This window comes from Cinclus cinclus, chromosome 20 (genome assembly GCF_963662255.1).
Source record: "Cinclus cinclus chromosome 20, bCinCin1.1, whole genome shotgun sequence".
NCBI lineage: Eukaryota > Metazoa > Chordata > Aves > Passeriformes > Cinclidae > Cinclus > Cinclus cinclus.
Window position 1 is genome coordinate 8,303,215 of NC_085065.1, and position 12,732 is coordinate 8,315,946.

General features: G+C 48.6%; 1 protein-coding gene across 1 annotated transcript; it reads left to right on the forward strand.

Annotated features, from left to right (window-relative positions):
• Positions 1 to 3,981: 3,981 nt before the first annotated feature.
• NOG (noggin) lies at positions 3,982 to 4,653 on the forward strand. Its single transcript, XM_062506446.1, has one exon. It carries the CDS (start codon positions 3,982 to 3,984, stop codon positions 4,651 to 4,653), a length of 672 nt encoding a protein of 223 aa, XP_062362430.1.
• The last annotated feature ends 8,079 nt before the right edge of the window (positions 4,654 to 12,732 follow it).

Sequence of the window (12,732 nt, forward strand, 5' to 3'; positions counted from 1 at the left end):
TGCAAGCTGTGCATCTCTTTTAGAATTTCTTAAGGGATTCTGTTTTTTTAAAAAAAAAGGTAGAAAATGAGTTCCTTACAAAATTTATGCAGGTGTATAAAGGAAGAGGAAACAAGAAGCTTGCTAGGACCTAAGACTAAAATTGAAGTGATTTTAATTCAGCTGTCTGCTCTTTCAAACACAAGTTTCCTCTACAATTTTAGTAAAACATGAGACTTTTCCCTCTGCATTGTTCCATTGCTACTGGTAGCATCTAATCAAACTCTTCAACACTTCCATGAAAGAGGCAAGGATTAGCATTCCTGCTCTACAGGTAAGGAAAGCAGAGCTATGAAATTTGCTGCCCAAAGCCATATGAGAAATTTGCATGACAGCTGAGCAGAGAACTCATTTGGTTATGCTGTTGGTTTTCCCTTCCTTACTTAACAATCATTTCATTCCAATGGATCTTTTTACACAAAGCAAAAGGCAATGAGACCATGATTTAAATAATCTTTCAGTGTAAAGGGAAGCAAGAATAGTTCAAAGGAAGTCTCCACTCCTAAGGAAGGCACAGCTTTGCCAATCACACCTGGCAGAGTTCTTCTTCATGCCAGTTTTGCAGTGTTTTATTACTTTCTGTGAGATTCCCTATGTGTTTTACAGTGGTGCATGCACCATGCCTGAGACCACTGCTTGCAGACCAGGCTGATTTGACACCATGGGCTGAATTCAGAGGGATGTCCCTGAGCCTTGGGTTGGGTGAAGTAGGTCAGGCCATTTTCTGTTAGTAGATTTACCCGGAAACTGATTTATTCTGAATTGTTTCTGTGCATCCTTGCTGCTGTGGACTGAAGTCAGCTGCTTACACAATGTGTTTTCAGAGCTGTGTCTCCAAAGCCATGCAGGCTGCATTCCTCTTCTCTCCTCATCACTGATGCGACCCTGAAGAAGTGGCATCTTACTCTTGCTCACACTGGCTTCCTGTGTACCTTGAAGGTTGTATTTGCTTTGTCTATTGAAAAAAAAACAGCAACAAAAAAAAAACCAAAAAACAAATAAGCATTTTTACTACTGACAGCACTCCAGAACCAATAAAGCTGAGGCAAAGGGAGTTGTTCTATTCTGCCTCATGCATCATTGCCAGGGGAATGACCAGATAAGGCCTCTATGAGCTGCTGGCCTCTCTCCCTATCCCAGGAAGGGCTGGCATCATACACAGACCCTGGATCACGCCCTTTGCCTTCAGGTTTCATTTACTGCTGTTTTCAGCAAGCCTTGAAATAAACCATTTCTTTTCCCTCTGACCCAGACGCCTCTGGCAGTTACTGGCAGTTCTTCCCCAGTCCTGCTGTCAGCCATTCCACCAAGAAATTCTTGGGCCACAAGTGACTTCTGTCACTTCTGCATCCCTCAAGCTTTCATGGCCTCTCCAGGAGCCCAGTGCACCTGAGGCAAGGCAGACACCCACACTTGAGGAATTACTGAGCCCCAGCCTGCTCTGCTCAGAACAGATCTAGGGCTTAAAGAAGGACAGAGAGGCTTAAAGAGCCTCATTCCAGAAACATTTTGTTGTACAGGTAATTCAGTTGAGGAGGAAAAGGTCTTGTCTTCCAGTCTTTGTTTAGGGTCGCAATTTTGAATGTGGAATCTTAAACATCTGGCATGGAATAGATGGAACACAGGCCTTATCAGCTTTCCTTTTTAGACTTAAGAGACTGGTAGTTAAAGAATTGGTTTCAAATACCAGCTGAGTAAAACTGAATTATTAAAAAATAAATTCAAGCCATTAGATACAACTTCTGAATTTTCGCTTCTGTTCTGTTCTGAGGTGTGGCTTCTCGCTTATATCCAGGGAAAACTTTTATGCCAGATTTCAGCAATTAAAGTTTATCAGGGTCTGGGTGAAGAAGAAACCTCAACTTGAAGGTGAAAAAAATGGTAATAAAATTCCAGCAGATCTTTGACTGATGTTGTAGCTGCAAGTGTCACTGTGAGGCCCTTTCACAGTGTTGACCCTAGGTCAGTTTTCCGTCTTTTTATGTTTTTTCAGTTATGTATTATTTCTAAAATGCCCAATATGCTCTGGAATAAAGCAAAGTTAAGAGTTATTTTAAACTGAAAAATGGGAGTGAAAATAGTTGAAAAAATGTATTTTTATAAAAAACACCCAATCTTGGTATATCTATGTATGATCTATGATCTATGTATTACTTTCATAATGAACCTAAATTTGAAGGTCAAGATTAAAACAAATGCATAAATAACTTAGTTGAAATGACTTAGCTTCAGTCCCATTAAACTTAGGCTCCTAAGTGCCTATATAGCCTGCCGGAATGGGATTCAAGCACTTCAGGAAATTTTACTCAAACCGTAATAAGCCTTACAGCCATACTGCCTGCCACTCCATGTAAGTGCTCTTTGCGAGACAGTAATTCTGCCATGGAAGCGGCATTTAGTATCAAATTTTAAACTGTTTTATGTACTTGCCATTGAGGCACTCTCCATCTTTTCTATATGGATTGAGGGCATAACTGGAAATTGCGTTTCTGATGAAGTCTTAGCGAACTCCCCAGAAAATCGCTAAGCAAGTGCTTAAGGAGAGAGCAGCGGAGCCGGGCAGTCTCCCGGAGCATCCGCCATGGGAGCCGAGCTCCCGGGCTCGTCTCGGGAGAGCGCAGGTCCGTACGCGGGGTCCCACCCGGCCGCAGCCCCCGAGGAGCGCGCGGAGCCCTCGGGAGGCGCCTCCCCCGACCCGCAGCACCCCCGGTGCTCTGCCCGCCGCCGCCCGCGCTCACCGCGCGGCGCGGGAGGCTCCGGCCGAGCTTCTCCGGCGCCGAGGGCATCCCGCCGCTCCGCGCTGTCCCGGCGCCCCCCGGCCCGCCCGCGGGCAGCCCCCGGCCCGGCGCGGCGCCGCCAGCAGAGGGCTCGCTCCGCCAGGGCGGGCTCCCGGCGGCGCCGGGGCCGCGGGCAGAGCGTCCGCAGCGGCCCCGCGGGCGGGCAGCGCGCCCCGCGCCCATGTGCGCGCCCGGGCGGGCGGCCCCGGCGGCCGCGCAGCGCGGGCCGGGCCGGGAAGGCGCGGGCAGCCGGCGGAGAGCCGGGAGAGCCGCCGGCCTCCGCGGGCGGCCGGGCCGCGCTCCTGCGCCGGGCGGGCGGGAGAGGCCGCGCTCCGCACCCGCGGGGAGAGCGGCGGGGCCAGGTCGAGCCCGGAGCCCCCCCCCCCGGGAGCGGGCGCCCGGCCGGGCTCGGCTGCCGACGGCCGCCCCGGGCAGGGCAGCATCTCCCGGGGTGCGGCGGCTCGCGTGAGCGGCGGAGGGCGGGGGGAGGCGGCGGCTCCCGCCTCAGCCTTCCCCAGCAGAGGGTGCCTGCCGGTGGGAAGGGGGAAGCCGCGCTCTCCTGGACTTTTGTGGGAGTGGGGGTTGTGTTGTGTGTGTGGGTTTTTTTTAAGGGGGGTGGGGTGGGTTAGGAGAGAGTCTGTGGTTTCCATGGAGATGAAGCTGAAAGTGCAGGAAATTTAAAGGCTTTGGGTCCTTGCAAAGCAGACAAACTGGTGCCAACGTGCGTGGCTGCTGTTACTGCTGAGAAGGCTGCTTTGCAAACGGCGGAGAGGAGCGGCGAGGAAGAATCGGCAGCAACTTCTTCCACACGCACGGGCAGACAACGAGGAGCGGCAGCAGCAAGCAGAATTCGTAACAAAAAGAGGCATCTCCCGTTCCCGGGAAGGGCGAGAAGCAGCAGCAGCAGAATTTTGGAGCGGCTCCACCAGGAGAAATTTTATAGAGAAGCCTGCAAGAGAGAGTATTTGCAGGGGGCTTGTTCTCCGGGCTTATCGGGGGGCTGTCTTTGCTGGTGGTGCGGCGAGTGGAGGTGATCCCCCTCAAAGACGAGTTATTTTGGATATCCTCGTACAAGTTTTCTGATGTATTCGCTTGCACCTTCTTCCCTTGCTGTTTGGTGAATCCAGCCCCCCTTCCCCCCCCCACCCCCACCGGTCTCCCAAGGATGGATCATTCCCAGTGCCTTGTGACTATATACGCTTTGGTGGTTCTGCTGGGTCTCCGGCTAGAGCAGGGTGCCTGCCAGCACTATCTGCACATCCGACCGGCTCCCAGCGACAACTTGCCCTTGGTGGATCTAATCGAGCACCCGGACCCTATCTTTGACCCCAAGGAGAAGGATCTTAACGAGACCTTGCTAAGGAACCTCATGGGCGGACACTTCGACCCCAACTTTATGGCTGTTTCCTTGCCCGAGGACCGGCTCGGAGTGGATGATCTAGCTGAGCTGGACTTGCTGCTCAGGCAGAGACCCTCGGGAGCGATGCCCAGCGAAATCAAAGGGCTGGAGTTCTACGACGGGCTGCAGCCGGGCAAGAAGCACAGGCTGAGCAAGAAGCTGCGCAGGAAGCTGCAGATGTGGCTTTGGTCCCAGACCTTCTGCCCGGTCCTATACACGTGGAACGATCTCGGCAGCCGCTTTTGGCCCCGGTATGTCAAAGTGGGCAGCTGCTACAGTAAAAGGTCTTGTTCAGTCCCCGAAGGCATGGTTTGCAAACCTGCCAAGTCCGTGCATTTAACGATCCTGAGGTGGCGGTGCCAACGCCGGGGCGGGCAGAGATGCACATGGATACCCATCCAGTACCCCATCATTTCGGAGTGTAAGTGCTCCTGCTAGGGCTGGCACTTCCCTCCGCGCCCCTTCTCCAGCGGACTCACGTGGACCCTTGCTGCAACAGAAATAAAAGACATTTGCTTTCTGGTTAACGTTGTAATGCACTGTAACGTGTAGGAGAATGTATATTGTGTGTATATATGGCACCGGTTTAATATACTATTAAAAGGTCAGTATTATACGTGAAATAATCAGCGTCTACTGTATTTTCAAGACTATTACCCTGATCGTTGCTAATGTATCTTTTTTTTTTTCTTTTTAATTTATATTCCAGAGAGAAGTTGCTTCGCTTTGGCGAAGTAGATTTTTTGTTGGGTGTTTGTGTTATTTTTTTTTTTAATAAAAGGATTTAAAAATACAAACCAAACTTTTTGATAAGAAAACGTTTAAAACTATTTTCCATTATTCGGAAAGTGTATGTGTGAGGGTTTTTTTTCTTTTTCCTTACGGACTTTAGATTTAAAATAAAAATGAATAAACGCCTAGAGCACAATGTTAGTGTAAATAGAGAGAACAGTTTGAATGACTTAATCCTATGTAAATGAAGAGTATCTGCTATTTATTCTTTATATCCTTGTAGTAAAAGTGCAGTGCAGAATTAAAGTCAACCACTAAAACACGAGCCGTTTGGATTCTGTTTGCTTTTTGGTTTGGCCGCCGTCGGGGGGGCTTTCTTCTCTCTCTTCCTCGTTCTCCACGCTCAGCGGGACGTTTCGTGGTGGCAGGGGGAGGTGGGGAACCTGCTCACGACTCTGTTAAGGGGCTCTACGGCACCTACACTGCCGGAGTGCCGCGGGCTGCGACTCCGCAGGACGGGGGAGGCCGGCGGGGTGTCCCTCTGCTCCGCTCCGCTCCGCTGTCCCCCGCGGAGCCGCTCCTGCGGCCGCGCAGCCCTGGCGAGCTCGGTGGCAGCTGCTCGGGGATTTTTCTTTTAACCGCTTGACATTTCATTTACAACGGGACACGTGTCTTTCACACCTACCATTGTGGTGGGACACTGCTGAAACTTGACCCCTGGTCTTTGGGGGGTTTCAGCGCAGACACGTTATTAGGCCGATCCTGTGACAGCCCCGCGCACCGCCCGGCCCGGCCCGGTTAACTCCTTGGGCTCCCGCCAGCGCCGGGCCATCGCCACCCTGATGGGCTGCGCGGGGCTGCGGGGCTCGGGGCGCGCACCCCATCCTCGGAGCCTCCTCTCCGCAGGCAGCCCGGGGAGCACGCAGCCCCGCAGCCGGGGAGCAGCGCGCTGTGCCGCCCGTGCTGCCGCGGGGAGCCCGAGCCCCGCCGCCGCCCGCTCCCGGCCCGCCCCCCGGGGCCGCCCCCGCCCGCTCCCCGCTCCCCTCTCCCTGCTCCTCGCTCCCCTCTCCTCGTTCCCTTCTCCCCGCTCGCCTCTCCCCGCTCCCCTCTCCTCGCTCCCCTCTCCCCGCTCCCCTCTCCCCTCTCCTCGCTCCCTTCTCCCCTCTCCCCGCTCCCCTCTCCCCGCCGCCCTCTCCCCTCTCTTCGCTCCCTTCTCCCCCCTCCCCGCTCCCCTCTCCCCGCTCCCCTCTCCTCTCTCCCCGCTCCCCTCTCCCCTCTCCCCGCTCCAGCCCGGCCCGCGGGGCTCCGCCGGACCCGCACCCGGCCCGCGGCTCCGTGGGGACCCGGCCCAATTAGTGACGTGTTTGACTTTTACGTGCCGGGAGAGCCGGCGGTTCGTATCTCATAGGTATCAACTGCGAAAACAAACTCTCCACGTGTTCTTCAAAGGCTCCCTGACAGTGCAGAAAGCCCTTGCCTTACTTATCTTGGAGCCAAAAAAACTTTTTTTTTTTTTTTAATTTCTCCTCCAGAACTCGGAGGGAGTCTATGCTAATCATTTTAAACCCATGAGACTTTCATTGAGACGAGCCAGCCCTGCTTTCTCTGACGCTTAGTTCGGTATCTCCGAATGCATATTCATTCCCTCGCTCAGTCTCTCGGTGCGTTTTACCGCCCGTCTCTTTGCTCTAATTTCAATAGTTTTGGGAGGGGGGAAGAAAATCAGATCTTGGGACATTTAGGGTATTCATTAACCTAGTGAAGAGGAACAGAGGCATTATTACTCACATAGAAGGCACCCTGCCCCCATGTCTATCTAAGGGTTCATTGTAAAAGGATTAAAAGTTAAAGACCTTCATCTTATGATTCTTTCATTTAATCTTCGTGGCGCCTGAAAGACATGCTGGATGGATGATCACATTTAAAATATTCCTAATGTCGGCTACCTTAGGACTCCAGGCAGGGCAAACAAACGTAATTTATTTCCAGAAGAAAGGGTATATTGAGATGTTTAAGTTTATGAACCACCATTACCATGTATATTTGTTAGGTTCTGACAAATACCCAAATAACATTAAAATCAGCCATTCATCACATATGAATTTATGCAAAACCTTGTATGCCTGGGGCCAATATTTTTTTAGACAGAGTTTCACTTGCAAAAAAAAAAAGTTTATTTTAAAAAAAAGCAAGATTTTTTCATGACTGGTAAACACGAGAATTATGTGAACAGAAACTATTTCATGCTGGGATGGCAGCCAGGGACTCGGGAATGTCAACAAAAATTCTCAGAAGGTTGAAAATGTCACTGGATTACAATACAAGGTCCTTTGCCCCATTAGCAAACTTTGCTAAAGTAATATTCCCACTACTTAGTGAGGGGGCTCACCCAGTGATTTATCTGTCTGTGATCCCAGCAATGAGGCAAACAAGGACTTCATCTGGAAACCACCTCTGACTGCTGGCTTCAAGATTTAAAAATTTTTATGTGTGCAGAGCTGAGTGTATATTGGTGACTGTTACGTGAGCATAAAAGAAATGTGCTGTTAATGTAGACTAAATGCCTATCACCATATCTGTCTTAATTTTAATTCAAGTGTCATTGTCATTAGAGAGTCATGTGTACATACACACTTTCTCAACCAATAACACCCTGTTAATAAATTTATGAGAATATATTGTGTTTTAAAAAATCAAGTTTCACCATCCATAAGGCCCATGTTGTTCTGGTTTTTGTTTGTTTTTTTTTTTTTTTTTTTTTTAATAAATGCCTAAATTTTGTCAGCTGGTAGATCAAAAATAAACTAGTAGTTTTCACTGTTGTTTCTGGTCAGGTCCACTTTCTGGTCCTCCTGCCCTGGTGTTGAAATTCTTGGCTTGTAGTGGAAGTGTTTCAAGCCAAACAAATAAAATATCTTTCTGATGAATGTCTGTATGCAAATCTATTTAATATTAGATTTTGTAATATGTTTTTGTAGCAAAATTGAATTATAGCCCTTTTAAATAGAAATCAATTCATAACACAGCCAGTTTTTCTTTGCTGATCTTTGTAGTGGCATTGTAAGACTGCACAAAGACCACTGTGGGTAAGAAACAAGAGAAAAGTTTAAAGTTTACTTTTAGTTACTCTGCAGTTTCTTCTTTTGCAATTTTAGTGCCTTAAAGCATAATAATGGGAATTTCAATTCATTTCTGTGTCCTCCACAGGCTCAGCTGAGTCACTTAACCTGTGTGCTGCAGTTCCTTGTGAGGAGCACAGGACTTCTTTGCCACTGCAGTCAGTCTTTGTCAGAATAATCTGTTCTCTCACACCACGTCTTTATTCAAAATCTAGTAAAGTTAAGGCCCAGTATTTAAGGGAGGTTCCTCTGTGATACTGCATTTAGCATCCAAGCCATTGTTTTTGTCAGTGCAGATCAGTAGTCTATGTATCATTCTCCAATGCCTTATATTTCTGATTATCAGGTAAAAACGTGTGGCTTTTGACCAAAGTCGTGATGATGGCTAATTTGAAAGTGCTAAGAGGAACACGATGATAAAAGCACAAAATAGTAAACCAGAATAACTTGTCCAAATGAACTAATTCAAAATTAGTTCAGATAGCGTGAAGGAAATGAAGCAACTAGGAAACATTACACATTAAAGTGTTGTGTCCTCGTAGATGTACTTTATTGAAAAATGTATTTGATTCCTTTTATCATTTTCAAAACGCCACCACAAAAATGAGTTCCTGAGATTGTGTGAGGGCACTATGGAGTCATCACCAAAACAACCACAGCTAGAAATTACAGTGGTAGTATTTGGGTAAATACTGGACAAGTTTTTCCTCTTCCACAGTTTTAGTAGAGAAATAATCTTAATTTAGTAACATCAACACCTTGAAAAAAACTCCCAGCAGTTCACCTCACTGGACTGTGTTATATAAATGTAATCTGCACCACATTGGCTGGATCTTGGACGCATTAAAGAGAAGATATTCCAGCTTGGAGATTTGCCAAGAATCTTAATTGAAAGCTGAAATAAATATAATGACGTCATCATATAACATCATAGCTTTCAAGGTGAGCCAAACCAAAGGTATGCTGGCAGGGGAATGTTGCCACCTGGTAGATCCATGCTAGGAATAGATACGATTCTCTTACCCAGCCGGGAGGAGAACAGCCACGCTCTTCCTGGAGTGCCCACAAGGATCCTGCAGTCTCTCTGTGCCTGAGGTCCTGTGGGAGCCTTGCTGCACGTGGGAGCTGCAGGATCTGTGTCAATGCTCTCTTTTAAGAGAGCAGCTCCAGCAAGTTTGAAGAGACCTTTTCATTCCCTCTTCCCTGCTCCCAGACCAAGCAAGAAGCTCCAATGGTTAAAAGGAAGGGAATGAATACATTCACTTGAAACAACTGTTGGAATGGTTCAGATGGGAACAGAAATATCCAGCAATCAACATTAAAGACTCTAAATCCTTGGAGGTGTTATTGCAGGATCAGCAGCTTACAGCCCTCTTGGTGAAGCTTGGGTACCAGTGTATTGCTGTTAAGTCCCCTGCAGCTTGTTCCCTGTGGGGAAAGCAGCTGCTCTGTGTGATGTTCTTCTGAAGAGTCTGGGAGAAAAGCTGCTGCAGAGAAATCTTCACGCGTGTAATGTCACAGTGAGTCACTTTGCCCCGCTGAACTGAGGGACAGGAGTGCAGAGATGCCACAATTTAGCGTCTGACTCTGTTGGTGGATGGCTGAGATGGAAACCAGCTGAGAGCAGATGCTCTGGGAGCTCACTGGTTGTAGTTCTGCCCTCTCTGGGGGTATATTCATGCTGCCTTCGAGCATCGTCCTGAGGCAGCACTCAATGCCAGACCAACCTGTGTGTGCACTGAGGCCCTGTCAGCCCGCAGATGTCCTGGAAAGCTTTGGAGCCATCCCTCTGGCTGTGTGTGGGTGCTCCTGTCCCAGAGCCTGGCCGAAGGCAGCAGCCCCAGCTGAAGGCAGACAGATCCTGGCACTGACCGGTCTGGAGTCTGCTCTTCACCCAGGAGAGGCATTGCCCAGCACTCAGGTCTCTCCCATGGAGAATCCCAGAGTAGCCGCTGCATCAGATAATCATAGCAGAGTTTGAAAATAGGTTTTACACTCCCTCCTCGTTGTTATTTTTTCCCTTGTGAGAGGGGGAGTGGCAAGGCTTCCATCACAAAGAACATTACTCAGAACCAGAACAGATCGTAAGGCACAACACTAAAAACCTGTATGCAATGGAGAAGGACTGGGTGGCTCGAGGGATTGGTAATGGTATAAAGAGCTTTTCACCACTAGGCTTCTGGCTCTGATCCAGAGGTAGTAACTGAAAGCCACAGTCATCTGATGCCTGCAGAGTGGGCTCTGTAGAATGAGTTGTTGGTCTCTGCTTAGATCCTACCAAGCAGGATCCAGATCACAAAGGCACCACCAGAACTGTCATGCTTGCAGAGATTCTTAATCCAAAGTGCAAAATGAAACAGGAATGAGGATGTTTGATCTGTGTTTGTGGCTAGTAGCTTAGCAGCTTCTGATTGTAATTATTATTGTGAATGTGAAGAGTATATTGTTGTTGAGTATTTTTTGTTTAGTGGGGGAGGGATTACATTAGGAGAATATAACCAGAATAACCTCGTATTGATACAACCCTAATAGCATTTGCCTTCTGGCATAGTAGTATCTTCATATTTGGCCTACACCTGGCAACTTACCTGGCTTGGATGCAAAACGGTGGTTTAGAGGAAGATGGAGCAAGCAGAAGGGCCAGGCACTGCTGCAGTAATTGAAGTGCCTCCTGCACTGGGTGGTGCAAATAACATCATAACAAGTACAACTTCCACCTACCACTCCAAATACCTTATTTACAGCAGTGCAACTTTTCAGGGCTCAGGTTAGAGGTTACCCCTCCATAGGATTCCAAATCAAGCAGCTCCAAGCACACATTTTTCATAACAATTTCAGAATATCCTTGCCAGGCTGCTGTGTTGTACCTGTGCAATTAAAAAAACAAAAGTACCTTTCTCAGCAATAAATAAATTGAGTTTAACTTGAAGTATTAGGAAAAAGAAGTACATAAAACTGATGCATATTTATATAAGGGCCAGTGTAAACATCAGTCCTCTGTTTTAAAATGAACTTTCTGGTATTCCAGGCACTTCATAATATTGTCTGGGAGTGAAAAATGGACAGAAAATAATTTTCTCTCACTCCTTCTCCTAGTTTGCTTTGGACATTCAGACCTGCATATCTAGCCAGGTTTATTTTGCCATTTGTGTGGATTTATTCCTCCAAGGGCATTCAGTTTCTTCCATACAGCAACAGAATGTTGAATAATATTGCATAGATATTATTGTAAAGATGCATAAATTACTAGAGAGATTTTATAGCCCAGTGAGGTGAACTGAAATACTGTCTTTTAAAATCAGGTTGACTTCATCACGTCCTTTTGGAATAAGGAGGTAAAATTCTGTTTTGCAGGTAATTCTTGCACAATAAATGAGGTCATTGACCTGAACCTTGAAGCTCTGGTAAATAAGACTCAGTTAGAGCTAATGCGTAAATTAAGAGTCAGTGCTACATCTCCTGGCCTTAGAAGCACCCGGGTATCTCTCCTCTCTCTCATTGTATCTGCTCCTGGCTTCAGGAGGGTGTGAAAAGCCCTTTTCACCCAGCAGTTCACTGGGTCTGTGGGGGGTTGACCCTGGCAGGACTCCAGGTGCCCACCAACGCTGCTCTGTCACTCCTCAGCTGGACGGGGGCAGAAAATGCAACAACAGGTTCTTGGGTCAAAATAAAGGCAGGGAGAAATCACCCACCAATTACCGTAACAGGCAAAGCAGACTTAGCTCGGGGGAATTTATTTATAACCGAGCAAATCGGAGTACTGAGAAACAAAACCAGTTCCTAAAACACCTCCCCTCCACCCCTCCCTTCTTTCCAGGCTTAAATGCACTCCTGATTTTCTCTACTTCCTCCCCATCAGCAGCCCAGAGGGCTGGAAATGGGGGCTGGGGTCAGATCATCACGAGTCATTCTGCTGTTCCTCCCTGCAGAGCGAGAGAATTCCTCACACTGCTCCCTGCTCCAGGGTGGGCACCTCTCTCCATGGGCCACAGGTCCTGCCAGCTCCAGCATGAGCTTCCCATAGAGCAGCTTGGCACGGGCTCCTGCAGGGCTGCAGGTGATGTCTGCTCCACGGGGGACCCGGGACAGCCTTCCTGACCGTGGTCTTCATCAGGGGCTGCTGGGCAATCTCTGCTCCCCCCTCCTTCTGCACCGACCTGGGTATCTGCAGTTGTTTCTCTCCAATATTCTCACTCTTCTCTCTGGCTGCGGTAGCTGGATGTTTTTTGTTTCCATTTCTAAATACCTTAGCCGAGAGGCTCTCCGGTCACGGCTGATGGGCTCAGCCTTGGTCCACCTTGGAGCCGGCTGGAATTGGCTCTGTGGAACACGGGGGAAGCTTTTCAGTGGAGTCATCCCTGTGACCCCCCCACTGCCCAAAGCCGGCCGCACAAAGCCAGCCCACTGTGCGTGTGCACAGTGGAGTTTCTGGGGAGCTGCGAAGTCTCATAAAGCTCCCTGAGCTCTACGTGAAGAAGGCATTAAGGCTGGACCACCAGGTTGGCAATAGTGTTACACTGCGCTTAAGCTGTCTTGAGAAGTGCACAGCGTTCTGCTCTGAGCCAGCAAAACCTTGAGCACAACTGGCCAAGGTTTCAGAGCACATCGTCAGAAGGACTGACTGTTCTTCACGTGTCCTGAAGTTCTCTCTTGGACCAGCTGAAAG